The sequence below is a fragment of the Sapajus apella genome, unplaced genomic scaffold (assembly GCF_009761245.1).
Source record: "Sapajus apella isolate SASKATOON/1434 unplaced genomic scaffold, GSC_monkey_1.0 scaffold34, whole genome shotgun sequence".
NCBI lineage: Eukaryota > Metazoa > Chordata > Mammalia > Primates > Cebidae > Sapajus > Sapajus apella.
Genome location: NW_022436974.1, coordinates 104,279 through 118,162, shown reverse-complemented (window position 1 = coordinate 118,162; position 13,884 = coordinate 104,279). Strand labels below are relative to the sequence as shown.

General features: G+C 39.9%; 1 protein-coding gene across 12 annotated transcripts in view; it reads left to right on the top strand.

Moving 5' to 3' along the window:
• The window catches only part of YAP1 (Yes1 associated transcriptional regulator), a 131,196-nt gene that overhangs the window by 68,480 nt on the left and 48,832 nt on the right, over positions 1-13,884 (top strand). For 4 of the 12 annotated variants that reach the window (XM_032295680.1, XM_032295682.1, XM_032295684.1 and 1 more), the window contains exon 4: positions 13,727-13,846. The exons of 4 other annotated variants lie outside the window; for them this stretch is intronic. In XM_032295680.1, the coding sequence (XP_032151571.1) occupies positions 13,727-13,846 (120 nt within the window). The remainder of the gene's footprint in view (positions 1-13,726; positions 13,847-13,884) is intronic. 4 more of the 12 variants (XM_032295685.1, XM_032295681.1, XM_032295688.1 and 1 more) reach the window with 1 other exon arrangement.

The window sequence follows — 13,884 nt, the reverse complement described above, 5'->3', positions numbered from 1 at the left end:
ACTTCATGGGCTCAAGCAATTCTCACCTCAGCCTCCCAAGTAGCTGGGACTACAGGCATATACCACCATGCCCAGCTTTTTTTTTTTTTTTTTTTTCTTTCGTAGAGACGAAAAAAGTTGGACAGGGTGGTATATACCTATAGTCTCAGCGTTTTGGCAGCTTTGCTGGGGATTATATGTGTAAGCCACTGCATTCTGCCAAGACTTCTTTAAGGAGGTTCATTGATTCCTTTATTCAATATTGAATACATACTATGTGCCAGGCACGGTTCTAAGCTAATGAGAACAAATATACAATGAGTCAGATATTAAAAGTGGAAGGAGGAAAAATAGGATAGTTACGATCAGAGTTAACTGGCTGGGGATGGAGGGAGATGATAGCTTAGGTTACCGTCTCCAGTGCAGGCCTCTGTAATTGACACCTTTTGAGCAGAAATCTGAATGAACCGAGAGTGAGAGCCATCTGAATATCTGGGAAAGGGGGAGAATGTTTCGTGCACAACACAACCACCAGTTCAAAGGCCCTGAGACATGTTTGGGGAATAGCAAAAAGGCCACTGCAGCATGAATAGAGTCTGTGAAAAGGCAGAATGGGGCCATATTACAGAGGTACTTAGGTTTCGAATAGAGAAGTGACATGGTATCAGTAACTTTTTAAAAAGTAGGGAGATTAGAGGGCAGTTTCAGTAACCTAGGGAGAGGATGACCAAAGTGATGATGAAAGTGACTGGGTTCAGCACTTGAGTATTAGGGGACGAGTAGGAAGTTAAGTTAGAAGAAAAGGGAATATAAAAGTAGCTAGCAGTAGATGGACAATTACTAAGGCCCAGAACCTCTAATAACATATTGCTAGTGGTAAGATGGTGAGCAATGAGCCTGAAGACCACCTCAGAATTCCTCTGTGTCATAAGCTAAGAAGTTTGAGCCTTGTCCCGAAAATGTTGGAATACCATTAAAAGTCTTCTTTAGGGGTGTTCCTCTATGGTTTTTTGCATTTTTATTATCTGATCATTTGAATTTTGAAATACAAATATCTCATTTTCTTATATTTAAAGCTACTTAGGTATAGTATACGTGAATTTTTAATGTTTAATATATGATTGGAACAAAATGGTGGAACTATTTTAAGAAAGAGTAGGGAACAGACTTTTACGCACCTACTGTGAGCCTTGACCTGTGTCAAACACGTTCTTTAATTCTCTCAGTTATCCATTGAGTGTTCATCTCTGTTTTATAGATAAAGAAAGCAAGCACCAAGGAGTTAAGTAATTTGCCCAACGTTAGAAGTCTAATAAAATCCAAGATTTGACCCCAGGTCTGTCTGAATCTAAACCCTTTAGAGTCTCTAAACTATACTGTCGTTCTAGAGTTGAATATGAAATTAAAGTCATATTTAATTTTATTTATAATGTATCAAAGATTTTTAAAATCAAGTAACCCAATGAGTAGTAAGTACTTTTGCTATATTGTTAAAGTTTGAGTTAATGGTAACTCTAGATAAGGTTTAATTTAACAGGTGATCCTTATTAGTCTTCTGTATTCTAGAGTAGCACTTCTTAATTTGTAATATGTCAAGGAATTGCCTAGGGATTCTTTGAAATGCAGTTCTTATTCAGTGGGTCTGATTTAGTAGGATTAGGACCTGAGATTCTGCATTTCTGACAAGTTTCCAGGTGATACTAAGACTGCTAGTTAAAGGAGTACACAAATAGAATACTGATGAATTACTTAAACTTGAATCCATAGAAATATCATTAGAGGTCATTTTATTATTCCTATTTTAGGCTGGAATGAAACCTTTACTGAGTACCTAAATACAAACTAGTGGTTCCATCGTTTCATTAGATCTTATTTAATGTAAAAACCCTGCAAAATAAGTGTTATCTTCTTTTCTTAAATCTATTATTTATAGGCCTGGCACAGTGGCTCCCGCCTGTAATCCCAACACTTTGGGAGGCCGAGGTGGGTGGGCCACGATGTTAGGAGATCAAAACCATCCTGGCCAACATGGTGAAACCCCGTCTCTACTAAAAATACAAAAAATTAGCTGGGCATGGTGGCACACGCCTGTAATCCCAGCTACTCAGGAGGCTGAGGCGGGAGAATTGCTTGAACCCAGGAGGCAGAGGTTTTGGTGAGCCAAGATCGTGCCATTGCACTCCAGCCTGGGTAACAAGAGCGAAACTCTGTCTCAAAAAAAAAAACAAAAACAAAAAAAAATTAGCTGGCCGTGGTGGCGTGCGCCTGTAGTCCCAGCTACTTCTGAGGCTGAGGCAGAAGAATCTCTTGAACCCGGGAGGTGGAGGTTGCAGTGAATCAAGATTGCGCCACTGCACTCCAGCCTGGCGACAGAGCGAGAATCCGTCTCAAAAAAAAAAAATCTATTATTTTTGAAGGCACAAACTAAATCTCTGAGAGATTGCAACTTGACAAAGACCAGTCATACTTTTCACAGATAGTTTCTTAATCATGTCAGCTCAGCAAACTTTGGTTGTATTTGGTGGCAGTGTTAAGTCCATGTCTCTACTTCAAGAACTTAGAGTCTGTTGAGAAGGATGTAGTCAAATGATTGGGGTACAGGGAGGCACCTGCTATAAAGGAGACAGGAACATAGTGGTTGGGGCACCACTATGCTGGTATGTAGAATGCAGGTAAGTAGTAGTGCCAGAATTCCAACCTAAACCTTCGTATGTATGGTCCAGAGTTTCATCTTAGTCTACCACACTGCCTATGTTGTAATCCAGAAGAGGATTGGATTCATCAGCATGTTCTAGTAGTTTGGCAGAAGAATCTTCTAGCTACCTATAAGACATGGGTAAACCTGAACTCAGGATGTGGTGGGCAGGATGGGTTAGCCACAACCCTTACATTTGTTTGTCCAAAGCTGATTTTTATCAGTATGTTTATAGGATTGTTAGTTTGGGAGGCCAAGGCAGGTGTATCACCTGAGGTCAGGAGTTTGAGACCAGCCTGACCAACAGTGTGAAACCCTGTCTCTACTAAAAATATAAAAATTAGCCAGACGTGGTGGTACACCCCTGTAATCACAGCCACTTGGGAGGCCGAGGTGGGAGAGCTGCTTGAGCCTGGGAGGTGGAGGCTGCAGTGAGCTGAGATCATGTCACTGCACTCCAGCCTGGGCTACAGACCCAGTCTCAAAAAAAAAAAAAACAGAAATCATTTCTTTCACCAAAACTTGATTTACAAACTGCCTTTTCTTCAATAAATGTGTTTATTCTTTTTTTATTTTTATTTTATTTTATTTTTTGAGACGGAGTTTCACTCTTGTCACCCAGGCTAGAGTGCAATGGCGCAATCTTGGCTCACCGCAACCTCCGCCTCCTGGGTTCAAGCAATTCTCCTGCCTCAGCCTCCCAAGTAGCTGGGACTGCAGGCGTGCGCCACCATGCCCAGCTAATTTTTGTATTTTTAGTAGAGACAGGGTTTCACCATGTTGACCAGGATGGTCTCAATCTCTTGACCTCGTGATCCACTGGCCTCGGCCTCCCAAAGTGCTGGGATTACAGGCGTGAGCCACTGCTATTTTTATTATTTTATTTTATTTTATTTTTATAGTTGGGGTCTTTCTGTGTTGCCCAGGCTGGAGTGCAGTGGCTATTCACAGTCATGATTCTGCTACTGATCAGCATGGGAGTTTTGACCTACTCCGTTTCCTCCTTAGGCAACCTGGTGGTCCCCCGCTTCCCAGGAGGTCACCATATTGATTCTGAACTTAGTGTGAGCACCCAACTAGCTTAGCACACTACAGCCCAGAACTCCTGGGCTCAAGCGATCCTCCCACTTCAGCCTCCTGAGTAGCTGGGACTACAGGCACGTGCCACTGCTTCCGGCAGTAAATGTGTTTATTTTCCCACACTTGGCTTATCGAAGCCACAAAATAAGTTAGTGATAATAGTACCGTCATGTGTTGCTTAATGACTAGGATATGTTCTGAGAAATGGGTTGCTGAGTGATTTCATCATTGTATGAACATCATAGAGTATACTTACAGAAACCTAGATAGTATAGTCTGTTATACACCTAGACTACAATACCGCTTATTGCTCCTAGGCTATAAAGCCTAGACAGCATGTTACCCTCTTGAAGACTGTAGGCAGTTGTAACACAGTGGTAAGTATATGTGTATCTAAATATATCTAAACATAGAAAAGGTAATGCATTGCATTATGACATTACCTTAAGATAGTGACGATGTCTCTAGATGACAGGAATTTTTCAGTTCTATTAATAAGTTTCTGGGATCACCATCTTATATGTGGTCCATCGCTGGCTAAATGTCATTATGCAGCAAACTTGTATATAACTTTTTTCATTGCGTCTGCCTGAAAGTCTTAGTAGTGTGGGCAGAACTTGATTAGGGATTGTTTAGGGTATGTATATGATCAAACATATGAATTTCAGATATGTATATTAATGGAAGATGCCTTTGTAAAGAAAACTACGGAAGAGTCAGAGGTGAATGCATTTTAGTTCCTGTTTATTTTGAAAGCCAAAAGCCTGCACAAATTGCAGACCAAAGTATCACGAACTACTAACAAGGCAGTAGCTTCTAATAAATGTTGCTATCTTTGTCCTGAGCAACCTTGCAAAATTGTACATTCCCACTCATAAAAAATGGAGAACTTTTTCCATGTATTCTAGGACAGAGTGATAAGTTCTCCTCATAATTCCTCATAGCTTATAGTTAAACTCAGTGTAAAAGAGTGATGAACACAAGACAGTATATAACAAGTATTCAAGAAATCAGAACAGGTGCAATTTCAGTTTCTAAGTGGGGAAGAGTCTTACTAGTGGGACAGATTGGAGAAAAGCTTCACAAAGATACGACGTGAATTGGGCTGGGCACGGTGACTCATGCCTGTAATCCCAGCACTTTGGGAGGCTGAAGTGGGCAGATCACGAGGGCAGGAATTTGAGACCAGCCTGGCCAACATGGCGAAACTCCGTCTCTACTAAAAATACAAAAGTTAGCCGGAGGTGGTGGTACGTGCCTGTAATCCCATCTACTCAGGAGGCTGAGACCGGAGAATCGCTTGAACCCAGGAGGCGGAGGTTGCAGTAACCTGAGATCACGCCATTGCACTCCAGCCTAGGTAACAGAGTAAGACTCTGTCTCCAATTAAAAAATAAAGTAGAATGTCGGTGGGTTGAAAATAATTGAGGCTAGTAGGACACAGACTTAGGGGTAGACATGCTGAGAATGTATGGAGGCAGAAAGCTCATGGTACTGCTAGGTACTGGAAATTTCCATAGGATTGAACAAGCCACGTGGCTGGGAGAACTGAATGAATTACTAAAGTGATAGAATCATCTTACCAGAGTAAAAGCAGCTGATGAAGTAGAAGAAACTATATAGACACGTTAGTAGGAAGAAGTGACATTCAGAGTGGGAAGGGATGAGAGGGAGTTAGCAAAGCAAAGAAGGTGGAGAGAAAGTTCCTGCAAGGAGCAACTGCACTTATAAAGTTCCTGAAGCTGGGAGAGGAGATGTTTGAGGAACTGAAAAACAATTGAATGAGAAGGGACGTGAAATGATTGTGGAGGAATAGATAGAGCCAGGCATGTTGGATGCTTTCAGTACAGAAGCAGTGCTTTGTAATGCCTGCCTATAGAGGATAACGTACTAAAAATTTGGGAATTTTTCCTTTAGGGAGCTAAGCCCTGAGTCAGAGAACTTCTTCCTTAGAGGAGGTGAGGTAAGATGATCGTGTGGCTGTGGTACATACAAAGTTTAATGTTGGAGTTGAATAAGGCCAGTTTGGAAGCCACTGCTAAAACTTCATCATGGAAATGTGGAAGTTTATGTGAAAGTTTCAGGGTCAAGAGATCGAGACCCTCCTGGCCAACATGGTGAAACCCTGTCTCTACTAAAAATACAAAAATTAGCTGGGCGACAGTGGCACTCACCTGTAGTCCCAGCTACTCAGGAGGCTGAGGCAGGAGAATCACTTGTACCCGGGAGGCGGAGGTTGCAGTGAGCTGAGATCACACCACTGCACTCCAGCCTGGTGGCAGAGTGAGATTCCATCTCACAAAAAAGAAAAAGAAAGGATATGTGAAAGTTTTATTTGAGGGACAAATGGAAATTATGTTTTAAAAAGTAAACCCTACACAAAATGTGGGAACACATCTTGTGAGGTTTCAAATGTCCAGTTGGAGGAGAGAGACTAATATTGACCCTGTGAGAGGCATTAAAAATATGGGAGTCATTTACAAGAATATGACAAGCAGTGGGATTTCATGAAAGTTCCAGGAAAAGAGGCTTTAAACAAAACAAAGCAACATGTGATTACTGTTTGTCAGACTTGTGGCGTAGTACTCAAGAGGATGATTTCTGGAGACCTTGACTGTCAAGGTTTGAATCTCACTCTGCCGCGTAATAGGTTGGGCTGAATGATCCCAGGCAGGTTAACTTTTCTTTGCCGTAGATTCCTCATCTGTAAAGTGGGTATACTAATAGAATCTCCATCATTGGTTTTTTGAAGTGACTTAATATTTGCTTGCAAAGAACTTAGGAACAGTGCCTTATATATAGTAAAAACAGATTGTGAGTCATCATAAATACACGAGATCAGAATTTCAAAACAAGAATCAGGCAGAATTTTAGAATTCAGTTCCTTTAAAAGGTCATTGAATCTACTTTTCTAGCTACTCTTGCTGCTTTCTAAGGAAACTACTTGATAATCCTGTACTTTGCACTACTCATCATGGTGCGTATTGTAAACTTCAGTGTCCTGGGTGACTTCTTTATTCCCGAATTGTGGGGCAGATGACAAGGGGAGGTTGGTCCTCTAACTCGTGGTGTAGTTAATCAAGACTTTCCTGTTTGAATAGACATGGCAAATGTTTTTAGTTAGTCATTACTAATGCAAGAACGTCCTTAGGCAAGAGCAGGAAGTTGATGGTGAGTCACTTTCAGTATTACGACATGGATTATTTGTTTTTAAAATATCACAGGGAGTTGGCATTTGCTATAGTAGATAAGTTGTCAATCAAGTAGTAATAGTAAATCCTACATAAAAACTCATTTCCCTCGAGTTTAAGTAATTCTGATTTATGAATTATTTTATATATTGCCTACCATTCTCTTTTTACTTATTCTGATTCAGATTTCTCACCCTGTCAGTCTAATTTTGTGTTGCTATGAAGGAATAACTGAAACTAGGTAATTTCTAAAGAAAACAGGTTTAATTTGGCTGACAGTTCTGCAACCTGTATAGGAAACATGGTACCGGTGCCTGCTTCTGGTGAGGACCTCCGGAAGCTTAGAATTATGGCAAAAGGCAAGTGGGAAGCAGTGTGATACATGGTGAGAGAAGGAGCAAGAAAGTGAGTGGGAGAAGTCCCAGGCTTTTAACCAGATCTCAGGTCAACTGAATGAGAACTCACTTATCACTAATGGGATGGTACAAAACGATTCAGGAGGGATCCCACTCTCCACCCCATGACCCAGTCACCTCCTACCAAGAACTACCTCCAACTTGGGGAATTCGATTTCAGCATGAGATTTGGAGGGGACAAACATCCAAACCATGTCACACTCTTTATGCCTCTTTAAAATGCTGGCCTGTTTCTCTCTTCCTTTTTGTTATAGGGCCTACTTTTAATCTTTTCTTCTAAAGAAGGCTTTGGTGTGGTGGTCAGGCATGATAGCTCAGCCTTGAAAAGCTTCCACATCTTTTCCATGTCTAAGAGCCCTGCTTTCAAGTGTATAAAAGTTAATTGGGGTGAAGATGTGTATTACCCATTCTGACCAGTCTAGAGGTTGTCATGAGTTTGGGGGATTGAAATTACTTTTTAGTAATGGTAATCCCCTTTAAGTATTGCCCATTTAACCCTTTACTGGTTGAAATGATGAAAGTTTTTTTTTGGTAGATTCTTAACCTTAAAAACGAAGTGAACAACTTCTGCCTCATCCTCACACGGTTGCCGCTTCATGCTTTTGCCTGCCTGGGATGCTCAGGCCCTGGAGTGTCACATGTTTGGCTAAGCTTGCATTTAGGCCCAAGCTTACAGGTCACTTCCTGTCCTTCTTGATCTGCTTTTCTAAAAAACTGTTTCCCATCTTTCTTTCTGCATGTATGCTGCATTACTTATTTTTGATGCACTTTTCTTTAGCCAACATTGCACCATATGCACCTGTTGGTCTTGCTGTCTAGAACATGTATTCCATCAGATAGGGACTGTGTTGTTTATTGCTCTATCTCCAGGGCCAGAATATAGTAGGAACTCAATAAATACTTGTTGAATAGAATAATTCGCCATATTCCTGTCTCTTCAGTTTAAATGGCACATTAAAATAATGCAGAAATTGAGCTTACATAGGAAGAATGAAACAGAGTATTTTGTTTTAAAGCATAAATAAAAGATTTTAATTGAATTTCATTTTGGTTACATTCATTTCAGCCAATATTTATTTCTTATTAGTAGGTACTGTGCTGGACAGAATTGGAAAATGTAAATTATATTCTGCTGTGTTCAGGAATTTCACAGCCTAGCCAGGTAAAAAACATACATAATGAAATAATACTGTATGATAAATGCTATGACATAGATATAAATTAAATTTTTTATTAGGGCAGAGAACTCTTCATCTACATGTATTGAGGAAGTAAAGAGTTCTCAACTAAAAATGGTTTGAAGCTAAATGGCCAGCAGTAATTCTTGGCTGGGCATGGTGGCTCAAACCTGTAATCTCACCATTTTGGGAGGTCGAGGTGGGAGGATCTCTTGAGCTCAGTAGTTCGAGACCAGCCTTGGCAACAAATGAGACCCCATCTCTACGATGGCTCAAACCTGTAATCTCACCATTTTGGGAGGTCGAGGTGGGAGGATCTCTTGAGCTCATTAGTTCGAGACCAGCCTTGGCAACAAATGAGACCCCATCTCTACAGAAAAATTTTAAAAGTAGCAAGTGTTGTGGTGCGTGCCTGTAGTCCTAGCTCCTCAGGAAGCTGAGACAGGAGGTCACTTGAGCCTGGGAGTTTGAGGCTGCAGTGAGCCAAGATTGCGCCACTGCACTCCAGCCTTGGTGATAGTGACAGAGTGAGACCCTGTCTCAAAAAAATAAAATAATAACTCCCATGGGTTACATCCATTCTTCTTACCTCCTAACACCTAGTCCTTAGTTCTATCTGGTCATTAAGGACAAATGGGAAATGAATTTTGGGCTACTTCTCCATGATAATAACTTGGGGCATTCAAGTTAAAAAAAAAAAAAAAAAAAAAGGAGGCCGGGCATGGTGGCTCATACCTGTAATCTCAACACTTCTGGAGGCCAAGGCAGTTAGATCACCTGAGGTCAGGAGTTTGAGACCAGCCTGGCTAACATGGTGAAACCTTGTCTCTACTAAAAATGCAAAAATTAGCCGGGCATGGTGGCACGTGCCTGTAGTCCAAATTGCTTGAACCCAGGAGGAGCAGTAAGCTGAGATCACCTCACTGCACTCCAGCTTGGGCGACAGAGAAAGACTCTGTCTCAGACTAAATCAATAAAATTTTTAAAAATGTACTGCCCTTTTTGTGCCTGTTTTGTCATGATAGATTTGCCTAATCCTAGCAAATAGGGCTGTGTACTATTATTCCCAGACATGTGGGGCTTCATAGATTTATCTCCAAACTGCCTAAAATGAATAGATGTGGTTGTGCATAACTCAGATAAATTTAAGAAGTACATCTGTACTAGCTGAAGAATTCTAAGTGGTTTTTTTTTTTTGTTTGTTTTTGTTTTTGGTTGTTTTGTTTTGTTTTGTTTTGTTTTGTTTTTGTTTTTTTTGAGACAGTCTTGCTCTGTCACCCAGGCCAGAGTGCAGTGGCATGATCTCGGCTCCCTGAAACCTCCGCCTCCCGGATTCAGGCAGTTCTCCTGCCTTAGCCTCCCAAGTAGCTGGGATTACAGTGAACGCTGCCACGCCTGGCTAATTTTTGTATTCTTAGTAGAGATGGGGTATCACCGTGTTGATAGGCTGGTGTTGAACTGTTGATCCGCCCTCCTCGGCCTCCCAAAGTGCTGGGACTACAGGTGTGAGCCACTGGTCTGAGCCACTGTGTCCAGCCCCAAGTGGTTGTTTTAAATCAGTGATTTCTCAAAAGTGTGTTCCTTAGATCAGCATCAGCATCACATGGGAATTTTCAGGCCCAGCCCCTGAACTGCTGAATCAGAAAGTATAGGGGTAGTGCACAGCAACGTGTGTTTTAACAAACCCTCCAGGAGATTCTGATGAATATTTGTAGCACATTAAAATCAGAATATAAGTGGAACATAAAGGCATATCAAAATAATTCTACATTTATTTTGATCGAGCCCCTGTGGTTTTTCTCTTATCTATGTGGGAATCCCACATGTCCTCCCTGGACTTAACCTTACTGCATCCTAATAACCCTTGTCCAAACAGAGGATTGAAACACGCTTTCATTAAGCATAACTTGTTTCACTTTCAGAAACTTATCACTTTTTGCTTTCTTTCCTTTTCATGGTTATTCAACAGTTAGTTTAAGAGAATGACTTGGAATCCTGCTTTAAGAATCAAGCCACTGAATTTCTTTTACAGACCACTTGACTAAAAATTCTTTTTTTGTGAATAAAGCCTGGATCTGTACTGTTCCATTAACACTGGAAGATTTGTTTAAGTTTTCTCTGTCTTAATTCTATAACAAGGATAATTGTGATGAAAGGTTATTTAAAGGTGATCTTTTCTAATCTTTTCCTTGCCTTTGGTGAGCAGCTTTCTTTCAGTATAAAGAAAGTATCCTATTTTGGGCCTGTCTTTCCACATAACATTATATTTTTACTCAGTATTAAACGAAAGCTAAAATGAATATAAAGTATTCTTTTACCCTTGGCATATATGTTGATATAAATGTTAATTGCAAAAATATGTTCTACATTATTTTAAGCTTATAGAAAGTTCAAATTGTTACTTAAAAGTCAGGACATTCATTCTTCCATCAGACATTTATTGAGCAGCTATTCAGGTATTAGCCTACAAGTTTGTAAAGATGAATGATTTGATCATTGCCAGGAGAACAGATACGTAAACAAGTAATTATAACTCTATCTGCTACATGTTCATAGAGAATAGAAGAGGAAACTTAATTTCTATCTGGGGTAATCTGGAAAGGCTGAATTAAAGAGGTGACATCTGAGCTGTCTCTTGCAAGATGACTAGGAGTTTAGGAGGGAAGGGATGCAAAGTATCTGTGATAATGGGAACAGCACATAAAAGGACATGGCATGGTTTTGTGGAAAGTTGGGAAAACTGGGTGTCTGAAGAAGACTTCAGAAATGAGTCCAGCTAGTGAGGAATTTAGGCATTTTCCTCTTGATGGAGAGTAATGAAAAGTTTTTTAATAAGAATGAATGACATGTATAAAAGTTGATTAGAAAATAATTTAAGAAGAAAAATGCCTAATAGAGGACCCTGGAGTAAGAAGAGATGAGAAGCCAGTTACTGAGGAAGTGGTCAGAAAAAGAGCTGATAAGTATCGATGCTGAGCTCTCTGAGATGGACCACAACAGACCCATCAGAGAGAATGTAAGTGGAATTTACAAAATGAAGTGAGTGGATCAGGTAGGGAAGATTGGTTTGTATCCAAGATATCTCTTGTGGCTCTAATTCAGAGAGCTAAAGTGGAGAGTGATGCTGGTTTTTTTGGTGGGGGTGGGGGTTTTTGTTTTTCGGGATTTTTTTTTTTCAAACCACACATACAAAATTCATACATTCAAGCAAGTTTGAAAGCTATGAGATCTTTTGAGGTTGTTGAGTTGAGGCTCCCAAAGGCATTCAGTGACTGCTTTTGACTTGTTCATCACCATATATAGTCACATGGTATGTTCAGCACTTAAAAATTTTAAATACAGTTGTTTTGTGAAAACATTTTATGGTTGAGCCATTTTATAACTAATGGTAGTAGCAAATCATTAATATTCAGTTTTTGGAGTTCTGTCTTTCTGGTGGGGAAACAGAGCCCAAAGTGACAGTGAAAGCTGATGAGAAAAGGTTTGATACATGTGTTAAACAGGTTTGCTTCTCATTCACCCTCTAGTAAACTTGGGATGTGTACTCCAAATTCCAACTCTGGACTTGGTTAGCGTTGTGTACAGAGCTCCACATACAGGACTGAAGGGGAGCCTTCCTTTTAAGGATTCTAGGCATATAGCAAACTAATTCCACACGTCTGCGTTTCCTAACAGGATTTTACCCCATTTAAGTAGACCTTTGAAAATGCAGCTGCAAATTGATCTGTTCCTAATACAAATGAAACTGGCCTAAAATTAGGGCTTTGGGTCCCATGGGCCTTGTGTGAGTGGTCAGTTTAACCAAAGTTACTTATTCAGCATCACCCGTGAGGTCGTCGTGGACTGCCAATACAGGAGGAAGGGAATTTTTGTATTTGTGCATAGAAGGCATACTTAAGGCTCTGGTCATCTGTGGGATATGAATGAGAAGAAGTTAATTGTGAAGAACAGTGGATTAGGAATCGGTGGATTAGGAATCGGTCTGCCTGGGTTTGCATATCCTTCCTTATACTAACTAGCTTTGTGATCTTGTACCAGACTGATCAGACTGTCACTTTGTGCCTCAATTTCCTCATTAGAATAAGTAGTACTATTGCTTATGTCATTTGTTATTGTAAGGATTAAATGAGTTAATGTGCATAATATATAGGAACAGTGACTGACACAAGATAAGTGTTCAATTCATGTTAGTCCACAGAAAAGATTTTAGCCATGTACTGACTATCCCAGTTTGTGTCTCCTTCCCTGCCTCTTTTGATTCCTGTTAGAAGTGGGAACTGGGGGAGTTGGGAGGGACAAGGAGATAAGGATGAATTATATTTGAATACTTCAGTAATTTATTCTGGGCTTCTCTTTTCATTGCTGTTACCTCCCAAGAGTAATTGTCTTAACTTCTCTATCCCCTTAAAGATAGGAAAATCCTTTTAGAGTTAACTGTAGTCTTTAGTCCTATCTCTCAGATGATGTTTCCTTACTCTACAGCTTTGAAACATTCAAAGCTGTTTGTTGCTGAGTAATTTGCCTTCCAACAACTTCAGCACCTACTTTGCCTCCTTCCAAGCCTCCAACAAGCTTAAACTTCAAACTGCAACCCCCACCCATTAGTAATGTCTGGCCTGCTTAAAAATAAGGTTTGTTTGGACTGTAGTTTCTTGTCTTACAGCTTTCTTCATGTGAGTCAGTCATATAAAACTTGGAAATAAATGGAGCTTGGCTGTCTTAGCTAAAGTGTGCTTTATATTAAATAGAATGTTTATGATATTTTCGATGTTCTAAAAATACTTCCATATATTTGTTATTAAAGAACCTTGGAGTTCCTAGGAAGGTATTTTCACAAAATTGATTGTAGTTTCTGAGCTGCAAGCTCTTCCATGTCTTAGGTTAACAGTAATAATAATTTGGGCCATGACCTCCAAAAGGCTTTTTTGAAAAAAAAAATTTTCTTTCTTTATCTTTGTGTTTAGGAATGTTCATTTTATTATTTGGTGTTTTTTGTTTTTTTTTTTAGTGGAGAAGAAGTGGGTATATAGTTTTACCTTTCTTCTCTGAACGCAGCTTTAAATATGTTTCAATGAATTGTTTCTTGTTAAGATGTGTTTTGTTTTTAAATTAGCCCCCCTTCCACTTTTTTTTAGGGCAGCAAATAAAAACCAACCATTGTTTTTTTTTTTTTTTTCTGTATTATAGGTCCTCTTCCTGATGGATGGGAACAAGCCATGACTCAGGATGGAGAAATTTACTATATAAACCATAAGAACAAGACCACCTCTTGGCTAGACCCAAGGCTTGACCCTCGTTTTGGTAAAGGTTCATCTCAAAACCTTTTTAGATGCTTTTGGTTACTT